The sequence below is a fragment of the Pyxicephalus adspersus genome, chromosome 10 (assembly GCF_032062135.1).
Source record: "Pyxicephalus adspersus chromosome 10, UCB_Pads_2.0, whole genome shotgun sequence".
In the NCBI taxonomy this organism is placed as follows: domain Eukaryota; kingdom Metazoa; phylum Chordata; class Amphibia; order Anura; family Pyxicephalidae; genus Pyxicephalus; species Pyxicephalus adspersus.
This window is the reverse complement of record NC_092867.1, coordinates 57571471-57584915: the sequence shown is the minus strand read 5'-3', so window position 1 is coordinate 57584915 and position 13445 is coordinate 57571471. Positions and strand designations below refer to the sequence as shown.

Here is a 13445-nt window from a genome sequence, read left to right as displayed (position 1 = left end):
GAGCCTTTTATTTTTTTTTTAAGGAAAGAAGATTAAGGATCCACCTAGATACACACATCCTCTAATAAAAAGACATATAAACAATATACCAATCAGTAGACATGACCAATCTCCCACCACACACACTCTCTGGGGTCTCTCATATATCTCAGTACAGGGGTCTGACTTACAAGACTTACAAGACACTGAGACAAGAGAAAAGTAAAAGATGAAGCAGATGTGAAAATAATACAGACTAAGATTCAAGAAGAGTAAATCCCTCCAGAGACCAGCTCAGTTGAGAGAGAAACACCAAAATTCCCACCTGTAAAGGTTAATAAAGCTCTTTTGCAAAAAACAGAGTTTAGCTTGGCCCCCAGGTTTGAATGTTGGCTAGAGCTATGGAGTTTCTATATTCTCTCTATGTTTACTTTAGTGTTACTTTAGTTTCTGCTGGGCAATTCGATTTCCTCTATCATCCCAAAAACTAGTAGTATAATTGGCTTTCCCTCAAAAAAAAAGAACTGGGATGTTAGTCATCAGTCTGTCTGTCCTGCCATAAGCTGAACTATTAACTATAACTAACCTCTTTACTTCTCAGACCTTCCAGAAGGATAACATAATATGAATACCCTAGATATCACATGCATTTTTTCAGATGGGGAAATGGAAGATGAAGATGTCACATCAGATTCTTCAGAAATGAACCCCATTATGCCAAATATCTATTCAGTTCTCCCCAGTGCTGACTATTTATCTGCAAACACATAGAGAGGTCCACCAGATTTGCCCCTATCATAACTCATCATTTAACTCGTAGTGTAGGTAAAAAGTTCCTGTGCACAATTTGTGGGAAATCTCCAGTATTAATCCACATCAGAAATAGCACACCAGGGAGAAGCCATATTCATGCTCCAAATGTCTTAAATGTTTTGAGAGGAAAAGGAATCTCATCACACATCATCAGAAACACTCAGGAGCAGAACCATTTTCATGTTCTGAGACTTTTTGCTTGGAGAGCAAGTCTCGTTGAACATCAGAGATGATTGAGAGGCCGCATCCATAATTAGAGTGTGGCAAATGTTTAATGCAGAAAACCCACCTTACCAAACATCAGATGACTCACACAGGGGAAAAGCCATATTCATGTTCGGAGTGTGGAAATGTTTTACAGAAAAGGCCTTTGTCAATGTACATCAGAGAACTCAAACTGGGCTCAAGCTGTATTCCTGTGTTGAATGCAGGAAATGTTTTAGGAAGCCACTTTATTGCACATCAAAAGGCACATACTGGAGAGAAGCCATACTCATGTCCTGAGTGTGGGTAATATTTCACTAAAAAAGCTCAGCTGGCCACACATCCAATAATTCACACTGATGTCCACCTGTATTCACATTCATGTGACAAATACTATAGCAGTAAATCCAATCTGGTTAACCAATAAACCATACCCTAGAATAAGGAAATAATTCTTTTTTTTGGAGCAACGTGATAATGTGACATGTTTTTTTATAGCTGTTGCCCTGTTAGTATTATACTGTAGCTGTCATGTCCATGTTATCCCCTCAGTATAATTTTTACCGAAAGATCAGTTGATACCTAGAACAGACTTTGAGCAGAAGTAGAGATTCAATCAACAGTAAGGGAATTTACCCATGCTTGGGACAAACAGAAAACAGTATTCTCTACTTGATGGACCACTTGATCTTTTTCTGCAATTAGTCTTCTATGCGTCTAGGCCACAGCAATTTTCAGCACATGACTACCAATACACATTTGATTTAAACTTGCCATAGGTGCTGAACCAGTTTCTTCTACTTTATTTCCACTCCTTACAACAGAACGTAACTACAATAGAAGTTTATAGGGCATTCAGCTTCACATAATTTTACATGTATGAGGCCCATCCTATAACTTTCCACCTTAATAAATGTTGTATAACATAATTAACTGTGTTTCTTATTTTATCTAACAAGCGTTTCTTGGGAAGGTGTTTAGTGTGCATTCAAAAACAAAAAATGGGTGTGCAGTCATTCCTTCACTTATAATTATAAATCATATTGGTCTTTCTCAACCTTATTACCACTGAAGAACTTTTAAAACAACTTTCAAGTCAAAGTCAATCCTTGGTAAAGTTAACATACATAATGTGAAACATTTTAGATACATAAATAAAGAATATATGAAGTGTGGCATTCGTTATGTAAGGTTATGTATTTTAAACCCAGGGCTGCAGTACAAGACAAATTATTTATAACAATATATTGAATCTGATATAAAATAATAATAATGGCAAGGAAAGAAACACAGTAAATAAAAATTGTTGTCAATGAAATGTATGCCCTTACTTCGAAGTGAGTCAAGTGCCCCCTTACAGTTGTGGCCAGTGAAAAAGGGTTCTTTAGATTGGTGGTCAGTGGGGAAATGATCCCTAAAATTGGTTGACATGACATGAAAAATGGTTGAAATGACCACTTACATTGGTGAATGGGGAAAATGGGCCACCATACACCGTTGAGAGGAATGGCCCTTATGTTGGTGTTCACTGGGAGGTTTGGTCCTTAAATTGGTAGTCAGTAAGACCCTATATTTATCATCAAAGGAAAGAATGCTTCTTACATTGTACCAGGGTTTTTGTTTTTTTTTTTGCCTTTTACTGGTTCCACTATGTCCACAGGGTTTTATATCTAGGATATGTTTATTTCCATAGTGAAACCTGATAACTTATTAATATAACATATTAATATTAACATAACATAGTGAAACTTTCATAATTTGATGGACTTATGCATTTTTTCAACCTGACTTACTATGTAACTATATGTACTATGTAACATTGGTGTCCACTGGGAGGAATAGTCTGGTAGTTTCTGTCAACATTGGTCCCTACACTCATGTCAGTGAGAAGAACATATCTACAACAAAAACCAAGTTACCACATTTATAACAAGCCCTAAAAGCCTATAGATCTAGGTTTCCTACAGCATAAACAAGTTTACCCATTATAGGAAGCCAGAAGAAAAAATGGCATCCAACAGGGTCACATTTTCCCTAGTTGATGTATTCTTTATTTATTACCATCACATTTCAGCCAATAATGTGGAAATAAGTGTATTTATTGGCGTAAATGGCTTAAAATTGTTTTCCTTTGTTATGTCTCTGAGGATTAATTTGGAATTGGAGACATCTGAGTTTGGACAGTTCTATGTTTACCTTTCCATATGTTCCATGGCCACCTCTGTGTTCATTCTGAATCACAGGTTTAGGTAATTATTAATTAAAAGACCCATATATACACGTGTAATCAGTTATTATTATTTTTTTTGTGCCATTACTGTAAAGCTGTGAGAATCTGGCCCAGAATCACAACACTAACTGTTAAACAAATGTTTGGTGCCATATTCGTAAAAATAATCATACTAATATAAGATATAATATTATTCTTATTAAATATATTATATTAATATAATATATATATATATATATATATATATATATATATATATATATATATATATATATATATATATAAATAATATAATATATATATATATATATATATATATATATTTTTTTTTTAATATATAGCCTATTTTATATATATTTGTATTATTTATGAAATTACTTTCAGCCTGTGGCTCCTGCACTTCCGCTGCACAGCCTGCATCCTGGTTGCCCTAGCAACGTGCAGTACGCGTTCTTTCTGACGTGAGTAAAGCTGTCCTTCTGGCGGCGGCCATTTTGTCGTAGCGCAAACATTCAACCCTCTTCCTGTGGCTGATTATGTGAGCATTTTACTTTGCAGCTCCCAGGGGGACTCTTATTTCAGTGAAATACCTGTAAATACTTTAGTAAAGTGTAAATATGCGGGTTGCCAGTACTGAAGGAGTTGGTGTGCTTTAGCCCGGAAGAGGAGGGAGGGAATTCTGTAACCAAAGCAGCTTCCTGGTGAGGCTGGAGGGACCCAGTGAGAAGGTAACGCTGTCTTCTTAATATGACAGAAGGGACTCCCAGCACTCTGTTTGGAGTGAAAGAATGGGGATCATGTGACCTGGCCTGTATGTAGCACACAAGGGTTTTTGGACATCACTACTGGTTCTCTAGATCTTCAACTGGTTTCATTGGTGTTCCTGTGTCAAGTTTGGAATGGTGAAGGTATTACTCCAAGCTTAGATTTTCAATGCAGTAAAGTTCGGTGGTGCAGGCAGTAGCAGAGATACCTATTGTCCAAATACCTGCTACCTTTGCAAGTTCACCCTCTGATGTTGGCTGGGAAACTAACAAGCCAGTGCTCAACCCAGTGTGGCAAGCAGTTGTAGGTGGGTGGTGGTCCCTGTATTGTGACCCAACTCATCAGTGTCCACCCAAAAACAGCTGGGTGGTTCTTGAAAAGTGCTGGGTGGTGCACCCAGCTAAAAGGGGCTGGGGAGAACACAAACTCTGGGGTTAATGATCTTCTGGTCACCTGCTATAACGCTATGAAGCTAGATCTCAAAGTTTAATGATCAGATCATAGGGATTTCTAGTTGCCTGGCACTGTTCATCCCACATTTATTTGCAATGACCCGAAGGAAACTTAATATATGTACAAGTTAGGTCTCTTGACAGTAAAAGAACACAATACACACAACTAAATGGAATGAAAAACAAAGTTTACTTAGCAGACGAGTTATAGTAGCAGTCTCAAATATTCCTTCTGCACTCAAGTGAAATGCTCCCTCACTTGTAAATATAGGGAATCATATTAAACTTTCTGCATACAAGGACCATATTCACTAGGCTTCAGCTGGCAATAAGGCAATAGAGAAAATGGAACCGTGCTTGTTCAAACTGTGGTGTATATCTGTGTCAGGGACAGTGGCAAGCCACTTGGCTGCCCACACCACTGAGCTGGTTCTTAAAATGGTATTCATTTTCTATGGACGGCCGCAGGTGCGACGTAGATGTAGCATTTCACTACATTAACTTTTCTTTCAGGGATGTATTACTGTGAAACTTGAGAACAGTAAATGAAAGGCAGTTGATGATTAAAAGGTACTGTACCTTTGAGGCCACTTTCTGCAAGAGTGCTGCCTAACCAAAATTGCTTAAAAATTCAATCAATTTTGGATCTACACTTGTGGCTACATGTTGGAACTCTAAAGTTAGGTCCATAAATATTTGGACAGAGACAACTTTTTTAGAATTTTGGAAACAACTGCAGTTGAACTGCAGACTTTCAGCTTTAGTTCAGTGGGTTGAACAAAAAGATTGCATAAAAATGTGAGGAACTAAAACCTTTTTTTACACAATCACTTCAGGAGTTACAATCACTTTGGTACATCATGAGTAAGAAACAAAGCACTGATGAACTCATCAATGCCAAAAGACCTGGACGTCCACAGAAGACAACAGTGGTGGATGATGGCAGAATTATTTCCATGGTGAAGAGAAACCTCTTCACAACAGCCAACCAAGTGAACAACACTCTCCAGGAAGTAGGCGTATCGATATCCAAGTCTACCATAAAGAGAAGACTGCATGAAAGTAAATACAGAGGGTGCACTGCAAGGTGCAAGCCACTCATAAGCCTCAAGAATAGAAACGCTAGATTGGACTTTGCTCAAAAATATCTAAAAAAGCCAGCACAGTTCTGGAAAAACATTCTTTGGACAGATGAAATCAAGATCAACCTTTACCAGAATGATGGCAAGAAAAAGGTATGGAGAAGGCGTGGAACAGCTCATGATCCAAAGCATACCACATCATCTGTAAAACATGGCGGAGGCAGTGTGATGGCTTGGGTGTGCATGGCTGCCATGGCACTGGGACACTAGTGTTTATCCATGATGTGACACAGGACAGAAGCAGCCAAATTATTCTGAGGTGTTCAGAGACATACTGTCTGCTCAAATCCAGCTAAATGCAGTCACATTGATTGGGAGGCATTTCATAATACAGATAGACAATGACCCAAAACATACAGCCAAAGCAACCCAGGAGTTTATTAAAGCAAAGAAGTGGAATATTCTTGAATGGCCAAGTCAGTCAGCTGATCTGAACCCAATTGAGCATGCATTTCACTTGTTGAAGACTAAACTTCGAACAGAAAAGCCCACAAACAAACAGCAACTGCTGCTGCAGTAAAGGCCTGGCAGAGCATTAAAAAGGAGGAAACCCGGCATCTGGTGATGTCCATGAGTTCAAGACTACAGGCTGTCATTGCCAGCAAAGGGTTTTCAACCAAGTATTAGAAATGAACATTTTATTTTCAGCTTTTTAATTTGTCCAATTACTTTTGAGACCCTGAAATGAAGTGATTGTCTAAAAAAAGGCTTTAGTTCTTCACATATTTATGCAATCTTTTTGTTCAACCCACTGAAATAAAGCTGAAAGTCTGCATCTGAGTTGTTTCATTTAAAATTAATTGTCGTAATGTACAGAACCAAAATTAGAAAAAAGTTCTGTCCAAATATTTATGGACCTAACTGTATGTTCTCTCTCTCTCTCATGAAGTACCTACTTAACAATAACATTTTTTTATAATTTAAATGCGTTCATGTAATTTTTCTTATTTCTTTCATGCAGCAGAGAAAACAAGGTTTAACAAACCCCTCTAAATAGATCACCTAAGTATGGAGAAGGAACAATGTCACATGACTGAGAGGATACTAAACCTCACCCTTGAGATCATCTACCTGCTGACTGGAGAGGTGAGGAGGATTCTGGGATTTCACATTACTTAATACATTTTTATTAAAACACAAAAAATAAAAAACAGACATTGGGACTTTAAAGGCATTACTAACCACACAGAAGTTACACATAATTTGTAAATATTAAAAACATAGAAAACTTTTTTTATTGTGTCAATTAAAATCAAATGAAAACAAATTTGAAATCACATTACAAAGCCATGTGATGCGTAGTCTCATACATGTGCCCGCTTCATTAGGAACAAGGAGACCTACAATGTTGTTAATCACAATACACTTTGTATGTAAACAACAAAAACACAAAGATATTTCTCATTCTTAAATCATAATAACAGATCATACATTTTTCACAAAAATTGATAAACTTAACTTTATGGTCATATGTAGTAGGCACGCCTAAAAAGATTGGGGTAGATCCTTCACAGAATGATAATTTGGAGGGACCAAAAACCACACAGCAGACTGTAGGGAAGGTTAGGCTCTTCAGATAGCGGAGGACAGCATCAAATCAATCATAAAATGAATTAAGAAACCAAATCCAAGAATAAAATATTACACCTACAACATATACACACACAAAAAAAAATGAATGTACTACAAAAAATCCAAATTATAGGTGAGACATTCAACCTATCAAATCATAAATTGTATAACTAATATCTATCTGCGTCGTATATCCCTAATTCCTAATAAACATACTACTAACAATTTCTATCTCAGAATGCTTAAATTATTAGTGTTGATGTAAAAAAACAAGATGAAGTGTGTAATCTACCGTATTCCAAACAGCATCATATTAATACAATTACCAACAAATATTGTCACTAATATCACATAATTATCTCCCCCAATTAAAAAACTCATCAAAATAGTGCTGTGCACACTGAGCCCACAACCCCAGTGCAGCAAATGCTCAGAAAACACAACATACCTCTGCCTTAGCTTCAATTCCCCATTTGAAAATACCATTCTGTAAAGGAGCTACCCCGTGCTATTTAGTTGTGTCTACTACATATGACCATAGATGTAAATTTATCAATTTTTGATAGAATGAGAAAAGAATGGGAAATACAAGTGTGTTTTTGTTTTTTTACATACAAAGTGTATTGTGATTAATAATAGGTTGTCAATATTCTAGGTCTCCTTGTTCCTGATGAAGCAAACCTTTTTCCACAAAACACGTAGAACACATGTATGAGACTACACATCACATGGCTTTGTAATGTGATTCCATATTTGTTTTCATTTAATTTTAATTGACACAATAAAAAGGTTTCTGTTTATAATAATGACAAAATATGTGTAACATAATTGTGTGATTAGTAATGCCTTTAAAGTCACAATGTCTGTTTGTTTTTTCTTTTTTGTACTTTCAATTAGGAATGTGGCATTGGATAATTGTTGATCAAGGGAAGGGGTATAATTATTAAAACATAAACGTGACCGGGGAGGTGAGGAGGATTCTGTGAGGGTCACGTGATATCACAAAAAACTTTTTAAAACACAGACCTGACTAATGAACTTGTAACTATGATAGTTCTGTAGAATATATTGCAATGGCAAATTACAAATCAGCTTGAATGGCGGCATAGCTTTATTATTGTATTTTTGTGTTAAATGTAGAATTATATAGCTTTCAAGTTATCTGAAGGCTTGGTGGCCACCAACATGAGGAAACCCCAAATCCCCGTTATGGAGTGCCCAGCTTACTCCTTGAAAATGAAAAAGAAGGTGCAAGAAGTGACCAGCGAGATCATTGAGTTGCTGACAGGAGAGGTGAGTGGTGCCGGCAATTCTGGGAAATTATTATGGGAAGTGTCTGGATGGTGACTATCATTGTGTGTGTCAGGTTCCTATAAGGTGTCAGGATGTCACGGGTTGTATCTCCATGGAGGAGTGGGAGTATTTAGAGGGACACAAGGATCTCTACAAGGACATCATGATAGAGACGAGGCCACCCATCACATCACCAGGTCAGAGGAGACTTTCATATCTGGTAAAGGAGAGAAGAATATTGAGGACCTAAATAGATACACACGTCCTCTGATATAAAGACATAGAAACAATGTATTCAGTCACTGTGTGTGTTTTTCTTACAGATGGATCCAGTGACAGAAATACCCCAGAGAGATGTCCTAGTCCTCTGTATTCCCGGAATTCCACACAGGAACATCACAAGACCCTTCAGGATTATCAGGTAGATGGAATCAAAAAACAATATTATAGAAATTTCTCTTTTGTATACTTTTCCTTGAAATGTTATATCAGCCTAAACTGGCTTAGTATTTACCTGTATTCTGGCCCTGGCAGAAATATGAGGCTGAAACTAAAAGCGTTACCTGTTGACTGTACACTATTTTAGCAGCCTGGGCAGTACTCAGGTAATACCCCTCATTTTCCTTCTGTAACAAGAGGATACAAGTAAGGATACACTTACAGACCTACCATTGAGAAGCAAGGATTTAAGAAATATTGTAGAAAGCACACATCCCAAAGTAAATCAGTACCGTGATCTTGGAACTGTACTGAGCAGGGCTCTGGTCTACAGTGTCCCCTTCAGACTTTATTACTAGATAGATTTACGGATAAACATACTTAAAGCAAAACTGAAACCCGGTATGCTTTCTTCAAACGTTCTAGTAGAGGAATGTTTTTTTTTTTTTGCAGCATGGTCCATATAGTTTAATGATTTATACAAAAGCATTGCTATGTTCATGGAATTATTCCCATTTTCATCTAGGTTATGCTTGAGGTAAACCAAACTGATCGTAGACTAGAAGTTCGAGAGGAAGCTGAAGATCCATATGTGATGGGGGATGATCCTTGTAAGGTTGGGAAAATCCCTTCAGAGATCAGCAAAGGTGAGTAATAAACACTAAACCCAGAAATAGGTCCCAGATTCCCCTCGTTCAGTCACTCTTCTTATCCCGCTTCCTCTGTCAGGAGCCATCAGCCTCTTATTAGACGCCTTAGGGTACTCAAACTAAAAGGCTCAAACTGATCCCAGGAGTAGGCTAAATGAATAAGGCAGGGGGATACGGCATTTGTCTATTACCACAATCTCTATTTGTACATATTGATAAACCATAAATTGGACAACATTGTGTTGGTAATAATATCTAAAGTGGCTCTAATTTGCCACCTTTTATAAGCTATTACAGATGGCTTGATACAGATGATCTAATATGGATTGGTAGAAAATACATCACCATATAAAAAATGTATTGGCAACACATTGTTGTTAAATGAATGGGTATCAAAAAGTATATTTGTTTATATATCTGAAACATACCATCACACTGTTGCTGAAGGTATATGTCTGTGTCTAGCATATCTGATATTTCAGCTGCTAGGTTTATTATGTATTATTAATATTTGCACTTCGGTGTTCTCCCTATCTAAACACTTCCTGGGGTGCTTTAAACTCATCTTTATTCACAGACACCAGAGAGAGTCAATCAAATTTCAAAACTGAGGAAGCAGAGGACGTGCATGTCAAAGTAAAAGAGGAGGAAATTCCTGTAGAAATCAACACAGGTGAGTGATCAACACTAAGTAGGAGAATAGCTGGGGATTGTTTGGTCATAACTAAAAAAAAAAAAAAAAAAAAAACTAAGCTGAAGGAGAATTAAAACTTCTAATGTGGTGTGTTTTTACATAGGTGATCAGTTAAAACAGTTATTGCAGAAGAGACTTTAGTGCTGCTTTAAACATAATAGAACAAATCAAAATAGATTGTAACAATCATATTACATATTGTATTTATGAATAAAGCCTGCAAACCCTGTTTGCAGAGTTCATTCATACAGGAGCCACTCTCACCGTCCTAAAACTAATTCCGAGACCTCAGTTTGACAGCAGGTCCTTGCACCTTCTTCCAAGTAGAGCAGCTTTACCAGGGAACACACTTGCCATAGGGTGCCTAGATGAGTACCCAAAACTGGTGTCTGACTTGCTGCTGTTCAGTCACTGGAGACTGTACACCATAGTGCAGTGTTTCTCAACCAAAGTTTTTGCAGAGGTTGCTTGGGGTTCCTCGAGCAATGAACAATATGGGCCTCTGAGGTCAGTTTAAATGACACCAGTGATATTTTTGGCTGTCTGTATGGGTTACATTGATATGGTGAAAGTGGCATGCTTGTAACTGACCACCACACTAATGTACTGGGTATTTTTATTATTGTCAGGGGTTCCCTGAGGACCTGAAAGTTACTTCAAGGGTTTCCCCACATACAAAAGTCTGAGAAAGGCTTCCATAGTAGGGTGTACTTTGTCACATCAAGAAACTGTGGGAGGTGAATACCCATTGCATTTACATTGTTTTCTTTATATAAAGCATGTGCTTGTCATTTATGTAAATTCACCTTTTAAGTGTCCCTTTCCGTTTCCATCTTTTGCTGCCTCCAGATGGAAAAAATAGCAAGAATAATCCGATTATCTCTTCAATAGAAGATGGTGACATCACAGGAGATAATTCAAGTGAAAATCCCATAACCTCAATGTTTCATCCACTACCATACATTACAGATCTGTCATCTGTACATGGACAGAGCTTTACTGATACCTTACCTCCTATCAACCACCACATAGATCCTAGAGTGGGTGAAATGTTCCCGTGTTCAATTTGTGGTATATGTTTCACGAGGAGGACAGAACTTTTGTCCCACCAGCGGTCTCACACTGTGGAAAAGCCATATTCGTGTTCCGAATGTGGAAAATGTTTCACCCAGATAGGAAACCTTACAGTACATATGAAAGCTCATACTGGGGAAAAGCCATACTCGTGTTCAGAGTGTGGGAAAAGTTTTTGTTTTATATCAGCTCTTACTAAACACCAGAGAATTCACACAGGAGAGAAGCCATATTCATGTTCAGAATGCGGGAGATGTTTTAGCCAACGAGCCAATCTTAGTGCACATCAGAGGACTCACACCGGGGAGAAGCCATATTCATGTTTAGAATGTGGAAAACGGTTTACCCGGAGAGGCTATGTCATCGAACATCAGAGAACTCACGTGGGAAACTTTTTATTGAAAGACCACAGATTGTCACACATCAAATAATTTATAATGGACTGAGAGGGATTTGTGTTATGTTTTAAGATGTCTAAAGAGGAACTTTAGCCCAAGTGCATATTTCTCCTCACAAGCTTTCTTTCGGTGTGCTACCTAAATTATCTGAAACGTGATACTACTTCTATTTGTCATTGAGGTATGTTGCAGATTGGATCTCACAATGCTGAGGTAATGTAGGTGTTCACTCCTCCAACATCAGGATATGCTTCTGCAAGGCTTTAGGTCATGTGTTATATATCACCTAGGAACTTCAGTGCGGGGAATTGATTGACTCAGAAAGCTTCAAGCTGCCATGGATTGAGTTGGTTTTGGTAGCCATAACAAGACATGATTTCCATGATGTTGGAGCAGTTGGAGGATCTGTACCGAAGATGAGTTGCAGCGGGCAGCCAACATAATGTCCGTGGTCCATGGGTAGAGAAACAACCTGTGGACAAGCCGCACCAGGCACACACATGTAAGTTTGTATAAGAAGATTTAGAACTGGATTGGTTTGTTGTACTCAAACATTTTTGGATAGTCCCAGTTGAGGTAGTAAATGAAATTTGGATACTGCTTTGGAGGATAGAGCTCCCACCATTGATGTTGGGGTGGTTTGCCTGCCATTCCATTGGACAGGATGGAAAATTTCTTAAGCAGGGACCTAAAAAAAATCAAAAACATGTTAACTATAGTAAGGAAGGGGGAGAACCTCTAACAAGGTTGTAATTGCTCTCCATTGCTTCTTGATCTCACAGGAAAGACACTTTCAGTTGATTCTAACACATTTTGGAGTATGAAAAGGTCCCCCTTCATCAGATGCTGAAGAAAAAAAAACAAAAAAAGGTCCGATATCCTAGTCTCCTTGCATTTTATAAATTAAAATGTAACAAATAGTATGAGAAAAAAATTGCTGGAGTTAGGAGTTACACAACATAGTTGTTAATTAAGATACACAAACCCTGTTGGTAAAGCCTAATGGGATCAATGTCTTCCAGTTTTCTTCCTATAGGATCCATAGCAGAAGTATATTAGTCCCAGTCAGCATGTCACAGATGGGACCTTTGTTTTCTGTGTGAAAGCAGTGGTTTCCCTGTTAAGGTCTAACACACCTAGCCACAGGAAGACAGACCGCAGACAATGTTAATTACCAGTCTTTTTCCCATTGCTTGCCCTTTTTTTTATCACAGCTTCCATAATACTGGTCTTCTTTAAAGCTGAACACTGAGGTAAGCTAGCTGTCTAAAAGCAAAAGCCATGTGTATTTGAATCCTGGTGGGCCTTGTGTATTTCTTTCTAATCTCTGCATTAATCTCTTTTGAAACTTTTCCTCTGACTAAGAGTTTCCTGAAATAAAGCCTGGTCACTGCTGTTTTCTCATTTTGTGGGGTGTTACTGGCCTGGTATTCACCCTGCTCTGTGGTCTTCTGCAGGCAACTGGTAGTGTGGAGGGCCTGTTGATTGTCCATATTTTTACCATGAATCAGTAAACTTCAGTACACAAACTCTGGTGGTTGGGATCACGGGTTACCATCCCCTACTGAAGACGTTCCAGTACTTGTCTAAACAGTGCAAGTGATTAAACTGGAATTGATTTGAGTCCTTTCTTTAAAAGTCCTTTCTTTAAAAGTCCTTTCTTTAAAAGTCCTTTCTTTAACCACCTAAGCGTTACACTGAGGTCTAGATTTCTGTACCAAAAGTGATCCACTGTTTTTCA

General features: G+C 37.9%; 2 protein-coding genes across 2 annotated transcripts in view; both read left to right on the top strand.

The window, feature by feature from the left end:
• Positions 1 to 13445, top strand: part of LOC140338900 (uncharacterized) — a 48805-nt gene that overhangs the window by 22428 nt on the left and 12932 nt on the right. The gene's annotated exons all lie outside the window — the stretch shown is intronic.
• Positions 3914 to 13103, top strand: LOC140339069 (uncharacterized). The gene is made up of 8 exons (XM_072423614.1): positions 3914 to 3954; positions 6547 to 6671; positions 8298 to 8450; positions 8524 to 8647; positions 8774 to 8871; positions 9415 to 9535; positions 10116 to 10211; positions 11082 to 13103. The coding sequence occupies exons 2-8, from the start codon at positions 6594 to 6596 to the stop codon at positions 11735 to 11737; spliced, it is 1326 nt and encodes a 441-aa protein (XP_072279715.1). The 5' UTR covers positions 3914 to 3954; positions 6547 to 6593; the 3' UTR covers positions 11738 to 13103.